Source organism: Thalassophryne amazonica, chromosome 17 (assembly GCF_902500255.1).
Source record: "Thalassophryne amazonica chromosome 17, fThaAma1.1, whole genome shotgun sequence".
NCBI lineage: Eukaryota > Metazoa > Chordata > Actinopteri > Batrachoidiformes > Batrachoididae > Thalassophryne > Thalassophryne amazonica.
The window spans coordinates 16,690,721-16,705,669 of record NC_047119.1 but is presented as its reverse complement, the minus strand read 5'-3'; the positions used below and the strand labels follow the sequence as shown (position 1 = coordinate 16,705,669).

General features: G+C 41.8%; 1 protein-coding gene across 1 annotated transcript in view; it reads right to left on the bottom strand.

Annotated features, from left to right (window-relative positions):
- The window catches only part of sec16a (SEC16 homolog A, endoplasmic reticulum export factor), a 45,641-nt gene that overhangs the window by 12,307 nt on the left and 18,385 nt on the right, over window positions 1-14,949 (bottom strand). The window contains 5 exon segments of the mRNA XM_034191462.1: window positions 257-313; window positions 423-506; window positions 1,716-1,871; window positions 11,388-11,435; window positions 12,540-12,973. Of these exon segments, the coding sequence (XP_034047353.1) occupies window positions 257-313; window positions 423-506; window positions 1,716-1,871; window positions 11,388-11,435; window positions 12,540-12,973 (779 nt within the window).

Genomic DNA, 14,949 nt, shown 5'->3' with positions numbered 1-14,949 from the left:
CACTGGAAATAAACTCTGAATTAATTCATTAGGTACAAAGGGATTTCTGGGGATGAAACCAATATCCTGCCCCCCCATTACTTAATACCTCTGTCCAGAGTCCACAACCCAAAGATGTTTAATTTGCAGTAATTACAAAAACGGCAGTACTGAAATGTGATTATTTCTTACTAGTTATGTGATTATTATAATTATTATTTTGTGATTATTTCTCATTAGCTCTTACACGTACTTATTTCTTAGTTCTTACACATACCTCCTCTTCAGGCTCATTCAGGTCAACCCATCTCTGCTTCTTCTCATCCCATACAATCTGCCAATAAAGAACATCACCCTTACAATTCTGATTAACTGCAAACGTGAACTAAATAATATGCCTGATGCTACATAAAACCTGTGAAAATAACACAAAAATAACCTACAGATTTTTTTGTGTCATCGGGCAAGTGAGCCTCGTTCTTCCCCTTCCTACCGAACCATGGAAAAGCCAGCCAGCGACCACCACTCTGTGTGTTACATAAAGGATACTGCACTGAACTGCAGTGAACATTACAGAAGAGCAGACAGAAGACACAGACAGTTGCAAACCTATGTTTACATACACCTCAGCTAAAAATGTCCAAAACCAATTTTCCCCCAACTGCTGACCAGGTCTACAGTAGACGTGTACTTTTACCACTTGTCACAGCTTCCCCCGCACTACGGAACTGCCTATATGGCAACCACCCAGGCGGACAATCGGCCCACCTCCACCTCTCAAATGTAGCCCTCTATCTGCCACAGTCATGTTGAGACTTGGGCACTCCCTAGGTCTTAGATAGAAATGAGACATCCTTCACCTTTAAAAGTAGATCATCACCATGACCTACAAGGCTATATCACCCAGGAATGAAGCTATTACTCTAAAATCTACATTAAAAAAATTAAAGCAAGACAAAAGTTTACAACTGGTCATAAAGACAAAGGCTGGGGCATTTTTAAGTCAACTTTGGAGTAATGCTGCTCCTTCTCTGACAGCCTCCTTGTGGTGATGGAGTCCTTTTTTCAAGGTGCAAGATTTCTGTGCGATAACTAACTGCATCACTTTCCCAGTTGTAATCCTGAACCTCTGCTGGACCTTTAGTACAGAACATTAATTTCTCAATGTCAATTTAGGCTTCCTCTCTGCATGTTCTCAATCTTCTTATATTTGTTGTACAACAGATACAGTTCCTCAGGGTACAGCCAATCTTTGAGAGTACCTAAGGACTCATTTATGGAGATCCAAAATTGTGCTCCGGAAGCTTTTGCCTCGCTCTTTCATAAATAAATCCTTTGCTTTCAATAAGGGACTGATTTTACAGGTAGACCCCAAAAATAGAGCAAAAGGTTCACCAATAACCACTAATTATGACAATTCAATTCTTAAGCTTTTACAAGTAATTCCATCACTATCTGGAATCTTCCATTCTGTTTAAAGAATGCAGTCATGTTGGTTTATGCAACCTGGTGATCCCAATGAAAACTTCACAGTTAATAAAACCTGAAATAGATCTGTCTTGTAACTATAAATTTTAAAAAGTATAAGGAAATTAAACTGGCATTTTTAATACAACACATCGTTTGTCAGAATGGAAAATGTGCAGTTGGGCAAAACTGAGTTTGAAAGTTTTCAGCCATCATGTATGTGAACTCGCTCTCTGTCTGCAAGTGTGTATGTGTGTGCACATGCAAACCTTTTTAGGAGAATCCTTCTTAGCCTCTTCTTTAATGGGCTGTTCGGGAATTGAAGGTGGTGGTGGAGACGTCTGTTTCATAGCAGAGTTGCTCCGCTCTCTTCCCCCAGAATGAGTGGAAGACTCAGAAGTGGTGCGAGAGCGACGCCCTGAAGCCTGTAAACCAGAAAGGAACAAATGAGAACAATCTCATATAAATCTAAAACAAATACCTATGTATAGCATGTAAATATTGTTTGGAGCTTAATTTTTTTTAATCTACGAGATCTGTTAGAAAAGGATCGGACCGTTTTATTTTTTGCAAAAACCTGATGGATTTGAATCACGTGTGCTTGCATGAGCCGACCTTGAACCTTCGTGCGCATGCATGAACTTTTTCACGCTTGTTGATTGCGTCATTTCCTGGTAAGCAGCCTTTGTGTGGGACGTGTGCAGTGTGCTCGGTGGATTTTCATTTCAAGGAAAAAGACGGAACGACTGGAGCAGCGCCGCATCAAATTTTGCCAGAAACTGGGCGACAGCCAGGTGGAAACCATTCGGAAGATTCAGACGGCTTTCGGTGACGATGCTATGGGCATCACACAGATTAAGGAGCGGTACAACCGGTTTAAAGATGTCCGCACAACGGTGGAGAGCGAGCCACGCTCCGGGCGGCCATCAACATGCTGAAATGACCAGATCATTTCCAAAGTGAACGCTGTGGTGATGCGGGACCGTCGTGTGACTGTCCGAGAAATTGCGGAAGAGGTGGACATCAGCACTTTTTCGGTACATTCCACTGTGACTGAAGATTTGGCCATGAAAAGATTGGTGGTGAAATTCATGCTGCTGCTGACGGCGGAGAAAAAGCGCCTCCATTTTCGAAGTCTCACAGGACATGTTGTGACATGCCCACCAAGTCCACAATTTCTCGGATAGTCACACAACTGAAAAGTCACCGAAAGCCGTCTGAATCATCCGAATGGTTTCGTGAACGTGATTCAAATCCATCAGGTTTTTGCAAAAAATAAAAAAGGTCCGATACTTTTCTAACAGACCTCGTACTGTTCTCAAAAGTTTGTGTGCTATTGTAGTTTAAATTGTTGCCTAACATATTGTAAAACACCAATTCCTAGAAAAGCACATTATGGATATATATATATATATATATATATATATATATATATATATATATATATATATATACATATATATATATATATATGCCTCTACTCGTGGTTGGTTCTCACTGCGGTATTGTATCACTTCCTGTTCCGGAGCACAGCGGTGTTTTGCTGTATCTGTTAGCTGTTTAATTTGCGCAGTTAGATTGATCTAGATAACTAGATAACTAGATAACGATTTGTTTCACAGTGTAATCTTCACGTGCCTTAACTAAAGCACTCCCTCTGCTGAATCACCTCTAAATTATTTACACATTATTCACTTCGTGTGTTTTTAGGAATCCGCTAGCTTAGCGCAGCTACTAGCTCTTAGCCGGTTTAGCATGGCGGCTTCTCCTGTCTCTCCCGCACTTTTCTGCTTTGGGTGTGAAATGTTTAGTTATTCCTCGGCCTCCTTTAGCAGTAATGGTACTTGTAATAAGTGTAGCTTATTCGTAGCTTTGGAGGCCAGGCTGGGCGAATTGGAGACTCGGCTCTGCACCTTGGAAAATCCTACAGCTAGCCAGGCCCCTGTAGTCGGTGCGGACCAAGGTAGCTTAGCCGCCGTTAGTTCCCCTCCGGCAGATCCCGAACAGCCGGGAAAGCAGTCCGACTGGGTGACTGTGAGGAGGAAGCGTAGCCCTAAACAGAAGCCCTGTACACCGCCAAACCGTTCACATTTCATACTCGGCGACACACCCACCGAGGATCAAACTCTGGTTATTGGCGACTCTGTTTTGAGAAATGTGAAGTTAGCTACACCAGCAACCATAGTCAATTGTCTTCCGGGGGCCAGAGCAGGCGACACTGAAGGAAATTTGAAACTGCTGGCTAAGGCTAAGTGTAAATTTGGTAAGATTGTAATTCACGTCGGCAGTAATGACACCCGGTTACGCCAATCGGAGGTCACTAAAATTAATATTGAATCGGTGTGTAACTTTGCAAAAACAATGTCGGACTCTGTAGTTTTCTCTGGGCCCCTCCCCAATCGGACCGGGAGTGACAGGTTTAGCTGCATGTTCTCCCTGAATTGCTGGCTGTCTGAGTGGTGTCCAAAAAATGAGGTGGGCTTCATAGATAATTGGCAAAGCTTCTGGGGAAAACCTGGTCTTGTTAGGAGAGACGGCATCCATCCCACTTTGGATGGAGCAGCTCTCATTTCTAGAAATCTGGCCAATTTTCTTAAATCCTCCAAACCGTGACTATCCAAGGTTGGGACCAGGAAGCAGAGTTGTAGTCTTACACACCTCTCTGCAGCTTCTCTCCCCCTGCCATCCCCTCATTACCCCATCCCTGTAGAGACGTGCCTGCTCCCAGACCACCAATAACCAGTAAAAATCTATTTAAGCATAAAAATTCAAAAAGAAAAAATAATATAGCACCTTCAACTGCACCACAGACTAAAACAGTTAAATGTGGCCTATTAAACATTAGATCTCTCTCTTCTAAGTCCCTGTTAGTAAATGATATAATAATTGATCAACATATTGATTTATTCTGCCTTACAGAAACCTGGTTACAGCAGGATGAATATGTTAGTTTAAATGAGTCAACACCCCCGAGTCACACTAACTGCCAGAATGCTCGTAGCACGGGCCGAGGCGGAGGATTAGCAGCAATCTTCCATTCCAGCTTATTAATTAATCAAAAACCCAGACAGAGCTTTCATTCATTTGAAAGCTTGACTCTTAGTCTTGTCCATCCAAATTGGAAGTCCCAAAAACCAGTTTTATTTGTTATTATCTATCGTCCACCTGGTCGTTACTGTGAGTTTCTCTGAATTTTCAGACCTTTTGTCTGACTTAGTGCTTAGCTCAGATAAGATAATTATAGTGGGCGATTTTAACATCCACACAGATGCTGAGAATGACAGCCTCAACACTGCATTTAATCTACACTCAACAAAAATATAAACGCAACACTTTTGGTTTTGCTCCCATTTTGTATGAGATGAACTCAAAGATCTATAACTTTTTCAACATACACAATATCACCATTTCCCTCAAATATTGTTCACAAACCAGTCGAAATCTGTGATAGTGAGCACTTCTCCTTTGCTGAGATAATCCATCCCACCTTACAAGTGTGCCATATCAAGATGCTGATTAGACACCATGATTAGTGCACAGGTGTGCCTTAGACTGTCCACAATAAAAGGCCACTCTGAAAGGTGCAGTTTTGTTTTATTGGGGGGGGGGGGGGGGGGATACCAGTCAGTATCTGGTGTGACCACCATTTGCCTCATGCAGTGCAACACATCTCCTTCGCATAGAGTTGATCAGGTTGTCAATTGTGGCCTGTGGAATGTTGGTCCACTCCTCTTCAATGGCTGTGTGAACTTGCTGGATATTGGCAGGAACTGGTACACGCTGTCGTATACGCCGGTCCAGAGCATCCCAAACATGCTCAATGGGTGACATGTCCGGTGAGTATGCCGGCCATGCAAGAACTGGGACATTTTCAGCTTCCAAGAATTGTGTACAGATCCTTGCAACATGGGGCAGTGCATTAACCTGCTGCAACATGAGGTGATGTTCTTGGATGTATGGCACAACAGTGGGCCTCAGGATCTCGTCACGGTATCTCTGTGCATTCAAAATGCCATCAATAAAATGCACCTGTGTTCTTCGTCCATAACAGACGCCTGCCCATACCATAACCCCACCGCCATCATGGGCCACTCGATCCACAACATTGACATCAGAAAACCGCTCACCCACACGACGCGACACACGCTGTCTGCCATCTGCCCTGGACAGTGTGAACCGGGATTCATCCGTGAAGAGAACACCTCTCCAGCATGCCAAACGCCAGCGAACTTGAGCATTTGCCCACTCAAGTCGGTCACGACGACGAACTGGAGTCAGGTCGAGACCCCGATGAGGACGACGAGCATGCAGATGAGCTTCCCTGAGATGGTTTGTGCAGAAATTCTTTGGTTATGCAAACCGATTGTTTCAGCAGCTGTCCAAGTGGCTGGTCTCAAGACGATCTTGGAGGTGAACACGCTGGATGTGGAGGTCCTGGGCTGGTGTGGTTACACGTGGTCTGCGGTTGTGAGGCTGGTTGGATGTACTGACAAATTCTCTGAAACGCCTTTGGAGACGGCTTATGGTAGAGAAATGAACATTCAATACACGAGCAACAGCTCTGGTTGACATTCCTGCTGTCAGCATGCCAATTGCATGCTCCCTCAAATCTTGCGACATCTGTGGCATTGTGCTGTGTGATAAAACTGCACCTTTCAGCGTGGCCTTTTATTGTGGGCAGTCTAAGGCACACCTGTGCACTAATCATGGTGTCTAATCAGCATCTTGATATGGCACACTTGTAAGGTGGGATGGATTATCTCAGCAAAGGAGAAGTGCTCACTATCACAGATTTAGACTGGTTTGTGAACAATATTTGAGGGAAATGGTGATATTGTGTATGTGGAAAAAGTTTTAGATCTTTGAGTTCATCTCATACAAAATGGGAGCAAAATCAAAAGTGTTGCATTTATATTTTTGTTGAGTGTTTTTTGTTGAGAGTTATTAGACTCAATTGGCTTTGCTCAAAATGTAAATGAGTCCACCCACCACTTTAATCATACCTTAGATCTTGTTCTGACTTATGGTATGGAAATTGAAGACTCAACAGTATTGCCTGAAAACTCCCTTCTGTCTGATCATTTCTTAATAACATTTACTCTGATGGACTACTCAGCAGTGGGGAATAAGTTTCATTACACTAGAAGTCTTTCAGAAAGCGCCGTAACTAGGTTTAAGGATATGATTCCTTCTTTATGTTTTCTAATGCCATATACCAACATAGGGCAGAGTAGCTACCTAAACTCTGTAAGTGAGATAGAGTATCTCGTCAATAGTTTTACATCCTCATTGAAGACAACTTTGGACGCTGTAGCTCCTCTGAAAAAGAGAGCCTTAAATCAGAAGTGCCTGACTCCATGGTATAACTCACAAACTCGCAGCTTAAAGCAGATAACCCGTAAGTTGGAGAGGAAATGGCGTCTCACTAATTTAGAAGATCTTCACTTAGCCTGGAAAAAGAGTCTGTTGCTCTATAAAAAAGCCCTCCGTAAAGCTAGGACATCTTACTACTCATCACTAATTGAAGAAAATAAGAACAACCCCAGGTTTCTTTTCAACACTGTAGCCAGGCTGACAAAGAGTCAGAGCTCTATTGAGCTGAGTATTCCTTTAACTAGTAATGACTTCATGACTTTCTTTGCTAATAAAATTTTAACTATTAGAGAAAAAATTACTCATAACCATCCCAAAGACGTATCGTTATCTTTGGCTGCTTTCAGTGATGCCGATACTTGGTTAGACTCTTTCTCTCCGATTGTTCTGTCTGAGTTATTTTCATTAGTTACTTCCTCCAAACCATCAACATGTGTATTAGACCCCATTCCTACCAGGCTGCTCAAGGAAGCCCTACCATTAATGCTTCAATCTTAAATATGATCAATCTATCTTTATTAGTTGGCTATATACCACAGGCTTTTAAGGTGGCAGTAATTAAACCATTACTTAAAACACCATCACTTGACCCAGCTATCTTAGCTAATTATAGGCCAATCTCCAACCTTCCTTTTCTCTCAAAAATTCTTGAAAGGGTAGTTGTAAAACAGCTAACTGATCATCTGCAGAGGAATGGTCTATCTGAAGAGTTTCAGTCAGGTTTTAGAATTCATCATAGTACAGAAACAGCATTAGTGAAGGTTACAAATGATCTTATTATGGCCTCAGACAGTGGACTCATTTCTGTGCTTGTTCTGTTAGACCTCAGTGCTGCTTTTGATACTGCTGACCATAAAATTTTATTACAGAGATTAGAGCATGCCATAGGTATTAAAGGCACTGCGCTGCGGTGGTTTGAATCATATTTATCTAATAGATTACAATTTGTTCATGTAAATGGGGAATCTTCTTCACAGACTAAGGTTAATTATGGAGTTCCACAAGGTTCTGTGCTAGGACCAATTTTATTCACTTTATACGTGTTTCCCTTAGGCAGTATTATTAGACAGCATTGCTTAAATTTTCATTGTTACGCAGATGATACCCAGCTTTATCTATCCATGAAGCCAGAGGACACCCGCCAATTAGCTAAACTGCAGGATTGTCTTACAGACATAAAGACATGGATGACCTCTAATTTCCTGCTTTTAAACTCAGATAAAACTGAAGTTATTGTACTTGGCCCCACAAATTTTAGAAACATGGTGTCTAACCAGATCCTTACTCTGGATGGCATTACCCTGACCTCTAGTAATACTGTGAGAAATCTTCGAGTCATTTTTGATCAGGATATGTCATTCAATGTGCATATTAAGCAAATATGTAGGACTGCTTTTTTGCATTTGTGCAATATCTCTAAAATTAGAAAGGTCTTGTCTCAGAGTGATGCTGAAAAACTAATTCATGCATTTATTTCCTCTAGGCTGGACTATTGTAATTCATTATTATCAGGTTGTCCTAAAAGTTCCCTGAAAAGCCTTCAGTTAATTCAAAATGCTGCAGCTAGAGTACTGACAGGGACTGGAAGGAGAGAGCATATCTCACCCATATTGGCCTCTCTTCATTGGCTTCCTGTTAATTCTAGAATAGAATTTAAAATTCTTCTTCTTACTTATAAGGTTTTGAATAATCAGGTCCCATCTTATCTTAGGGACCTCATAGTACCATATCACCCCAATAGAGCGCTTCGCTCTCAGATTGCAGGCTTACTTGTAGTTCCTAGGGTTTGTAAGAGTAGAATGGGAGGCAGAACCTTCAGCTTTCAGGCTCCTCTCCTGTGGAACCAGCTCCCAATTCAGATCAGGGAGACAGACACCCTCTCTACTTTTAAGATTAGGCTTAAAACTTTCCTTTTTGCTAAAGCTTATAGTTAGGGCTGGATCAGGTGACCCTGAACCATCCCTTAGTTATGCTGCTATAGACTTAGACTGCTGGGGGTTCCCATGATGCACTGAGTGTTTCTTTCTCTTTTTGCTCTGTATGCACCACTCTGCATTTAATCATTAGTGACTGATCTCTGCTCCCCTCCACAGCATGTCTTTTTCCTGGTTCTTTCCCTCAGCCCCAACCAGTCCCAGCAGAAGACTGCCCCTCCCTGAGCCTGGTTCTGCTGGAGGTTTCTTCCTGTTAAAAGGGAGTTTTTCCTTCCCAGTGTTGCCAAGTGCTTGCTCACAGGGGGTCGTTTTGACCGTTGGGGATTTTCCGTAATTGTATGGCCTTGCCTTACAATATAAAGCGCCTTGGGGCAACTGTTTGTTGTGATTTGGCGCTATATAAATAAAATTGATGTGATTTTGATTTGATATATATATATATATATATATATATATATATATACACACACTCAACAAAAATATAAATGCAACACTTTTGGTTTTGCTCCCATTTTGTATGAGATGAACTCAAAGATCTAAAACTTTTTCCACATACACAATATCACCATTTCCCTCAAATATTGTTCACAAACCAGTCTAAATCTGTGATAGTGAGCACTGAGATAATCCATCCCACCTCACAGGTGTGCCATATCAAGATGCTGATTAGACACCATGATTAGTGCACAGGTGTGCCTTAGACTGCCCACAATAAAAGGCCACTCTGAAAGGTGCAGTTTTATCACACAGCACAATGCCACAGATGTCGCAAGATTTGAGAGAGCGTGCAATTGGCATGCTGACAGCAGGAATGTCAACCAGAGCTGTTGCTCGTGTATTGAATGTTCATTTCTCTACCATAAGCCGTCTCCAAAGGCGTTTCAGAGAATCTGGTGGTACATCCAACCAGCCTCACAACCGCAGACCACGTGTAACCACACCAGCCCAGGACTTCCACATCCAGCATGTTCACCTCCAAGATCGTTTGAGACCAGCCACTTGGACAGCTGCTGAAACAATCGGTTTGCATAACCAAAGAATTTCTGCACAAGGGTGATTCTTTAACTACGGGCACTATTGGCCTTGCAAATGTAATTTCCACCACACCATTGCCTTACAATATAAAGCGCCTTGGGGCAACTGTTTGTTGTGATTTGGCGCTATATACATGTGCTCTGATGTCACTGTTTATCTCCATAGAAACTACCCAAACAATCTTTCATACAAACTGTTTAAAGGGACATTACAGTGTTGTGGTGGAAATTATGGCAATAGTGTGGGACAACTACATTTTGTTTAAAAAAAAAAATCACAACAGTTGTATGACTGAATATCCCAATTATGTTTTGATTATTTTACTGATATTTTATTCAGAGATATTTTAAAACATTAGAAAAAATGTTTCTTTACCATTCATTTTTTATCATTGAAGATCAAAAGTCTGGGTGTGGGCCAAGGGCAATTAAAAAAAACAGCAATATTTGCATATAATGATGCTGAAAAAAGGTGAAAAAGTCATCATAGACTACTAGAACAAATTTCTTAACACACTTTCATTGTAAAGATAACTATAAAAGTGTGAAATTTCCCCTTTTTTCCTGTTTTTCATACAATATGATGAAAGGACATAATAGTGCCCGTAGTCTAAGAATCACCCACAAACTGTCAGAAACCATCTCAGGGAAGCTCATCTGCATGCTCGTCGTCCTCATTGGGGTCTCGACCTGACTCCAGTTCGTCGTCGTAACCGACTTGAGTGGGCAAATGCTCACATTCGCTGGCATTTGGCACGTTGGAGAGGTGTTCTCTTCACGGATGAATCCCGGTTCACACTGTTCAGGGTAGATGGCAGACAGCGTGTGTGGCGTCGTGTGGGTGAGTGGTTTTCGGATGTCAATGTTGTGGATCGAGTGGCCCATGGTGGCGGTGGGGTTATGGTATGGGCAGGCGTCTGTTATGGATGAAGAACACAGGTGCATTTTATTGATGGCATTTTGAATGCACAGAGATACCGTGACGAGATCCTGAGGCCCATTGTTGTGCCATACATCCAAGAACATCACCTCATGTTGCAGCAGGATAATGCACGGCCCCATGTTGCAAGGATCTGTACACAATTCTTGGAAGCTGAAAATGTCCCAGTTCTTGCATGGCCGGCATACTCACCGGACATGTCACCCATTGAGCATGTTTGGGATGCTCTGGACCGGCGTATAGGACAGCGTGTACCAGTTCCTGCCAATATCCAGCAACTTCGCACAGCCATCGAAGAGGAGTGGACCAACATTCCACAGGCCACAATTGACAACCTGATCAACTCTATGCGAAGGAGATGTATTGCACTGCATGAGGCAAATGGTGGTCTAAGGCACACCTGTGCACTAATCATGGTGTCTAATCAGCATCTTGGTATGGTACACCTGTGAGGTGGGATGGATTATCTCAGCAAAGGAGAAGTGCTCACTATCACAGATTTAGACTGGTTTGTGAACAATATTTGAGGGAAATGGTGATATTGTGTATGTGGAAAAAGTTTTAGATCTTTGAGTTCATCTCATACAAAATGGGAGCAAAACCAAAAGTGTTGCGTTTATATTTTTTGTTGAGTGTGTATATATACATACATACACATACCATATGTGCTGAAGATTGTGAAGTAGTTCTTGATCTTCGTCCAGGTCCCTGCAGGATAAGCAAACACAAAGTAGTGAGCATCATCTAATATTTACAATGAGAAGAGAACGGTGATGTTCGGTTAATTTAAAAGGAAAAACTTGAGCACTGTGCTCGTAGCGCGCAACCCTCTGCCAACACTAGTTTCCAATTCCACAAAAAAATTTTAGCTTGTAAAAAGTTTTCAAGGTCAAAGTCCTGTTAGAAGTGCCTAATCATAAGCTAAATTAGATGTGATCAAATGTCAGGAGTATGTATTTAGTTCATGCACTTGAATCAAAGTTGTGGTCAGGCTTTTACTTTTTCAGTTTCTGAATTCTTTTTCTGATAGTTTTCACAGAACATGGGTTATCTCTGCTATGCACAATTTGTCATTGCTTTTTGGCACTTGGTTTCTGACTGATAACTGGAAGACAGACAAACGGGCATAAAATTGGAACCTCTATCCAATTTTGGTGGTGCAGGTAAATCATAACAGAAAAATGAGAGTGACTGAGGCACTTTTGATTGAGATATAATGCAAAATGTACACCAAATGGGCTTTTCAATGTTAAAGTCAAATGTCCAAAAAAAAAAAAAAAAAAAAAAAATCCACAATCCGGATCAGATCCAGATCAAACACTGTCAGGCGATAGTGAGTGCCAGTCTGCACCTCGCTCTAAAATATAAGTGTGATTAAGATATAATGTAAAATACACATGAAATTGGCTTTCAATGTTAAATTTAAATGGCCACAATGTGTAATCTGGATCAGATCTGTCTCAAACTTTGCCAGTCGATAAAGGATACAATCCTACATATCACTCAAATATTATAAAGAAATTATCTTTTTTGACAGTGGTTATGAATTTTTGAAAATTCTTCAATGTTAAAGATAGGGATTTTTCCAAGATTTTTCCTGGCTTTGACCTTTGACTTTGAAAACTGAATCAGTTCTTGCCTATCAGAATATGAATCTCGAGTAAAAATTTAATATATGATAAATTGTGGGCTCCAGGCTGTTCACAGAGAGAGACAAACGTGGACGAAAACATAATCTCCATTAACTTTCTTGGCGGAGGTAAAAATGTGTCAAGATGAGCTTTTCTGTTGATATTCTTGATTGACACCAACCATGTGAGCCATGTGGTCGTAGAGATCCATCTGTGGTGTGAAAGAGCTTCTGCGGGAGGACGAGGACACTGGTGGAGCAGTCTGCATATCTGATGGAGGAAACTGTGGCTGCTCTCCATGTGACATTTGCCCAGGAGAATGGGGCATGTACACAGGAGAAGGGGGCATGTGCATTGGTATCTGGGGACGTGGTTGGTTCATCTGTACAGTTGAATGTGGCACCTGTGACGGCATGTGATGAGCCACTTGATCCCCCTGAAGGGGTGGAGGATAGGGTTGTTGAAAGGCTCCTGGAAACATGCCAAAATGTTGTTCACTTTGAGGCTGAAAGGGAGGTGGTGCAAAACCAAGACCGGGTGGAGGGTACCCCGAGACTGGGATCTGACCCGGTGGTCCAGGGAGGCTCACGCCATCTTGTAGGATCGTGCTGGGAGCTGAGAGAGACAGCAGAGGATGTTTTGTAAATGCAGAACTGAAACATAAATAAACAAATAAAAACCCACACCTCATCCCCTGCCATACTAGGTGCTTTCATGTGTTATAATACATCAGAGGTCATAAATAGTTTGTCATAAAGTACCTGAACTAACAAAGTGATTAACCTCTGTATTGAAGAGCTAAACAGGTCTGTTTATACCTGTAAATGACTACACACACCATTTTATATATAGTATATATGCTAGTGTGTGTACACACGTACACGAAGGTTGGTTGAAAAGTTCCACCTCTAATATAATTATTTCATTCAGCAAGATATCAAAATTAAACTGTAACAAGAAGACTCGCTTACTTCTTGACTATCACAATACCAAACAATTTTCACCTACAGTTTCAGGCATGTGCAGAACTGCCTTTGATATAACACACATGCACAGTGGAACAACATGTCATTACTGAATTCCTCAGAAGGGAAGACTGTGCACGTGTAGACATTCAATGAGTCAATGCTGTCTGTGGCGACGCCTGTGTGACATCAGTACAGACGGGAGGGGGTAAGGAGTCTGAACGGTGAAAATCCAGCCAACTGACAGATGTGTCGACATTTAGCAAAACCTACGCACATTCTTGAAGCAGGATCACCCTTTAGCAGGACAATGCTCGTCCACACACAAGTTAGCAACAGGCTGCAATGCAGTGGCTCAAATTTTACGAGATCTTACCACACCCGCTGTACAGTTGGGATCTTGCGCCCTCTGACTTTTTTGTTTTTCCCAAGATGAAAGAACACCTGAAGGGACATTCTTACACTAATGATGCAGAGGTGCAAACAGCTGTGTGTGGCTAGTGCCAAGAGAAGACACCAGATTTGTTCATCAATGGAATTTTAAGACTTATCCAGCCTAAGCATAAGTGTGCGAGAAGGGAAAGTAACTACATGGAAAAGTAATGCCACTGCCAGATGGGGAACATTCCAAGCTTTATGCAGATATGCAATTCATGTGAGTATTTTGATTGTTATTGAATAAGTAAGTAAGTAAGTAAATTTATTTATATAGCGCCTTTCACAGACATAAGTCACAAAGCACTACACAGTTAAAATGCAATAATAAATAATAAAAACATAGATAAAACAAAAGACAAGGTTAACAATCTGTCAGTTCTGAAAAGCCTTATTAAAGAGAAGAGTCTTCAAATGCTTCTTAAAAGTCTCAGCACATTCCAGGGAACGCAGAGAAAGTGGCAGTTCATTCCAGAGTTGAGGGGCTGTGGCATTAAAAGATCTGTCACCTTGGGTTTTAAAGCAGGTCCTTGGAACCACCAGCAGGTTCTGGCCTGAAGACCTGAGACTACGGGCAGAGATATAAGGCTGAATCAGATCATGAAGGGCTCGGAACGTCAGGACCAAGATTTTGAAAATGAGTCTAGACTCAACTGGGAGCCAATGGAGATACTTTAGGACAGGGGTAATATGAGCTCTCCTGTTTATACGAGTGAACAGCCTCGCAGCAGAGTTTTGGACGTACTGTAGCCGGTTAAGGTCTTTTCTATTAAGACAGGTAAACAGGCTGTTACAGTAGTCCAATCGTGAGGAGATGAAGGCGTGGATGATTGTCTCCATCTCATGACAAGATACCACCTGTCGCAGCTTAGCGATATTCCGCAAGTGAAAAAAAAAATTCTAATTAATTTATTACAATGCTCAGAAAGAGACATTACTTCATCAAAGATAACTCCGAGATTCCGCAGACTTGTCTTAACTGATGAGCCCAAGTCACCCAGCTGCTGCTTGATGCCGGGAATGGCATCATCAGGGGCAACAATAAGTGTCTCAGTTTTCTCAGAGTTCAATTGAAGGCTATTCCCATTCAGCCACTGCTTCACCTGTGACAGACAGTTCATTAAAGAGTTCAGTTTCCCAAGTTCCGTAGTTTTAAAAGAGCAGTATAGTTGTATGTCATCAGCATACAGA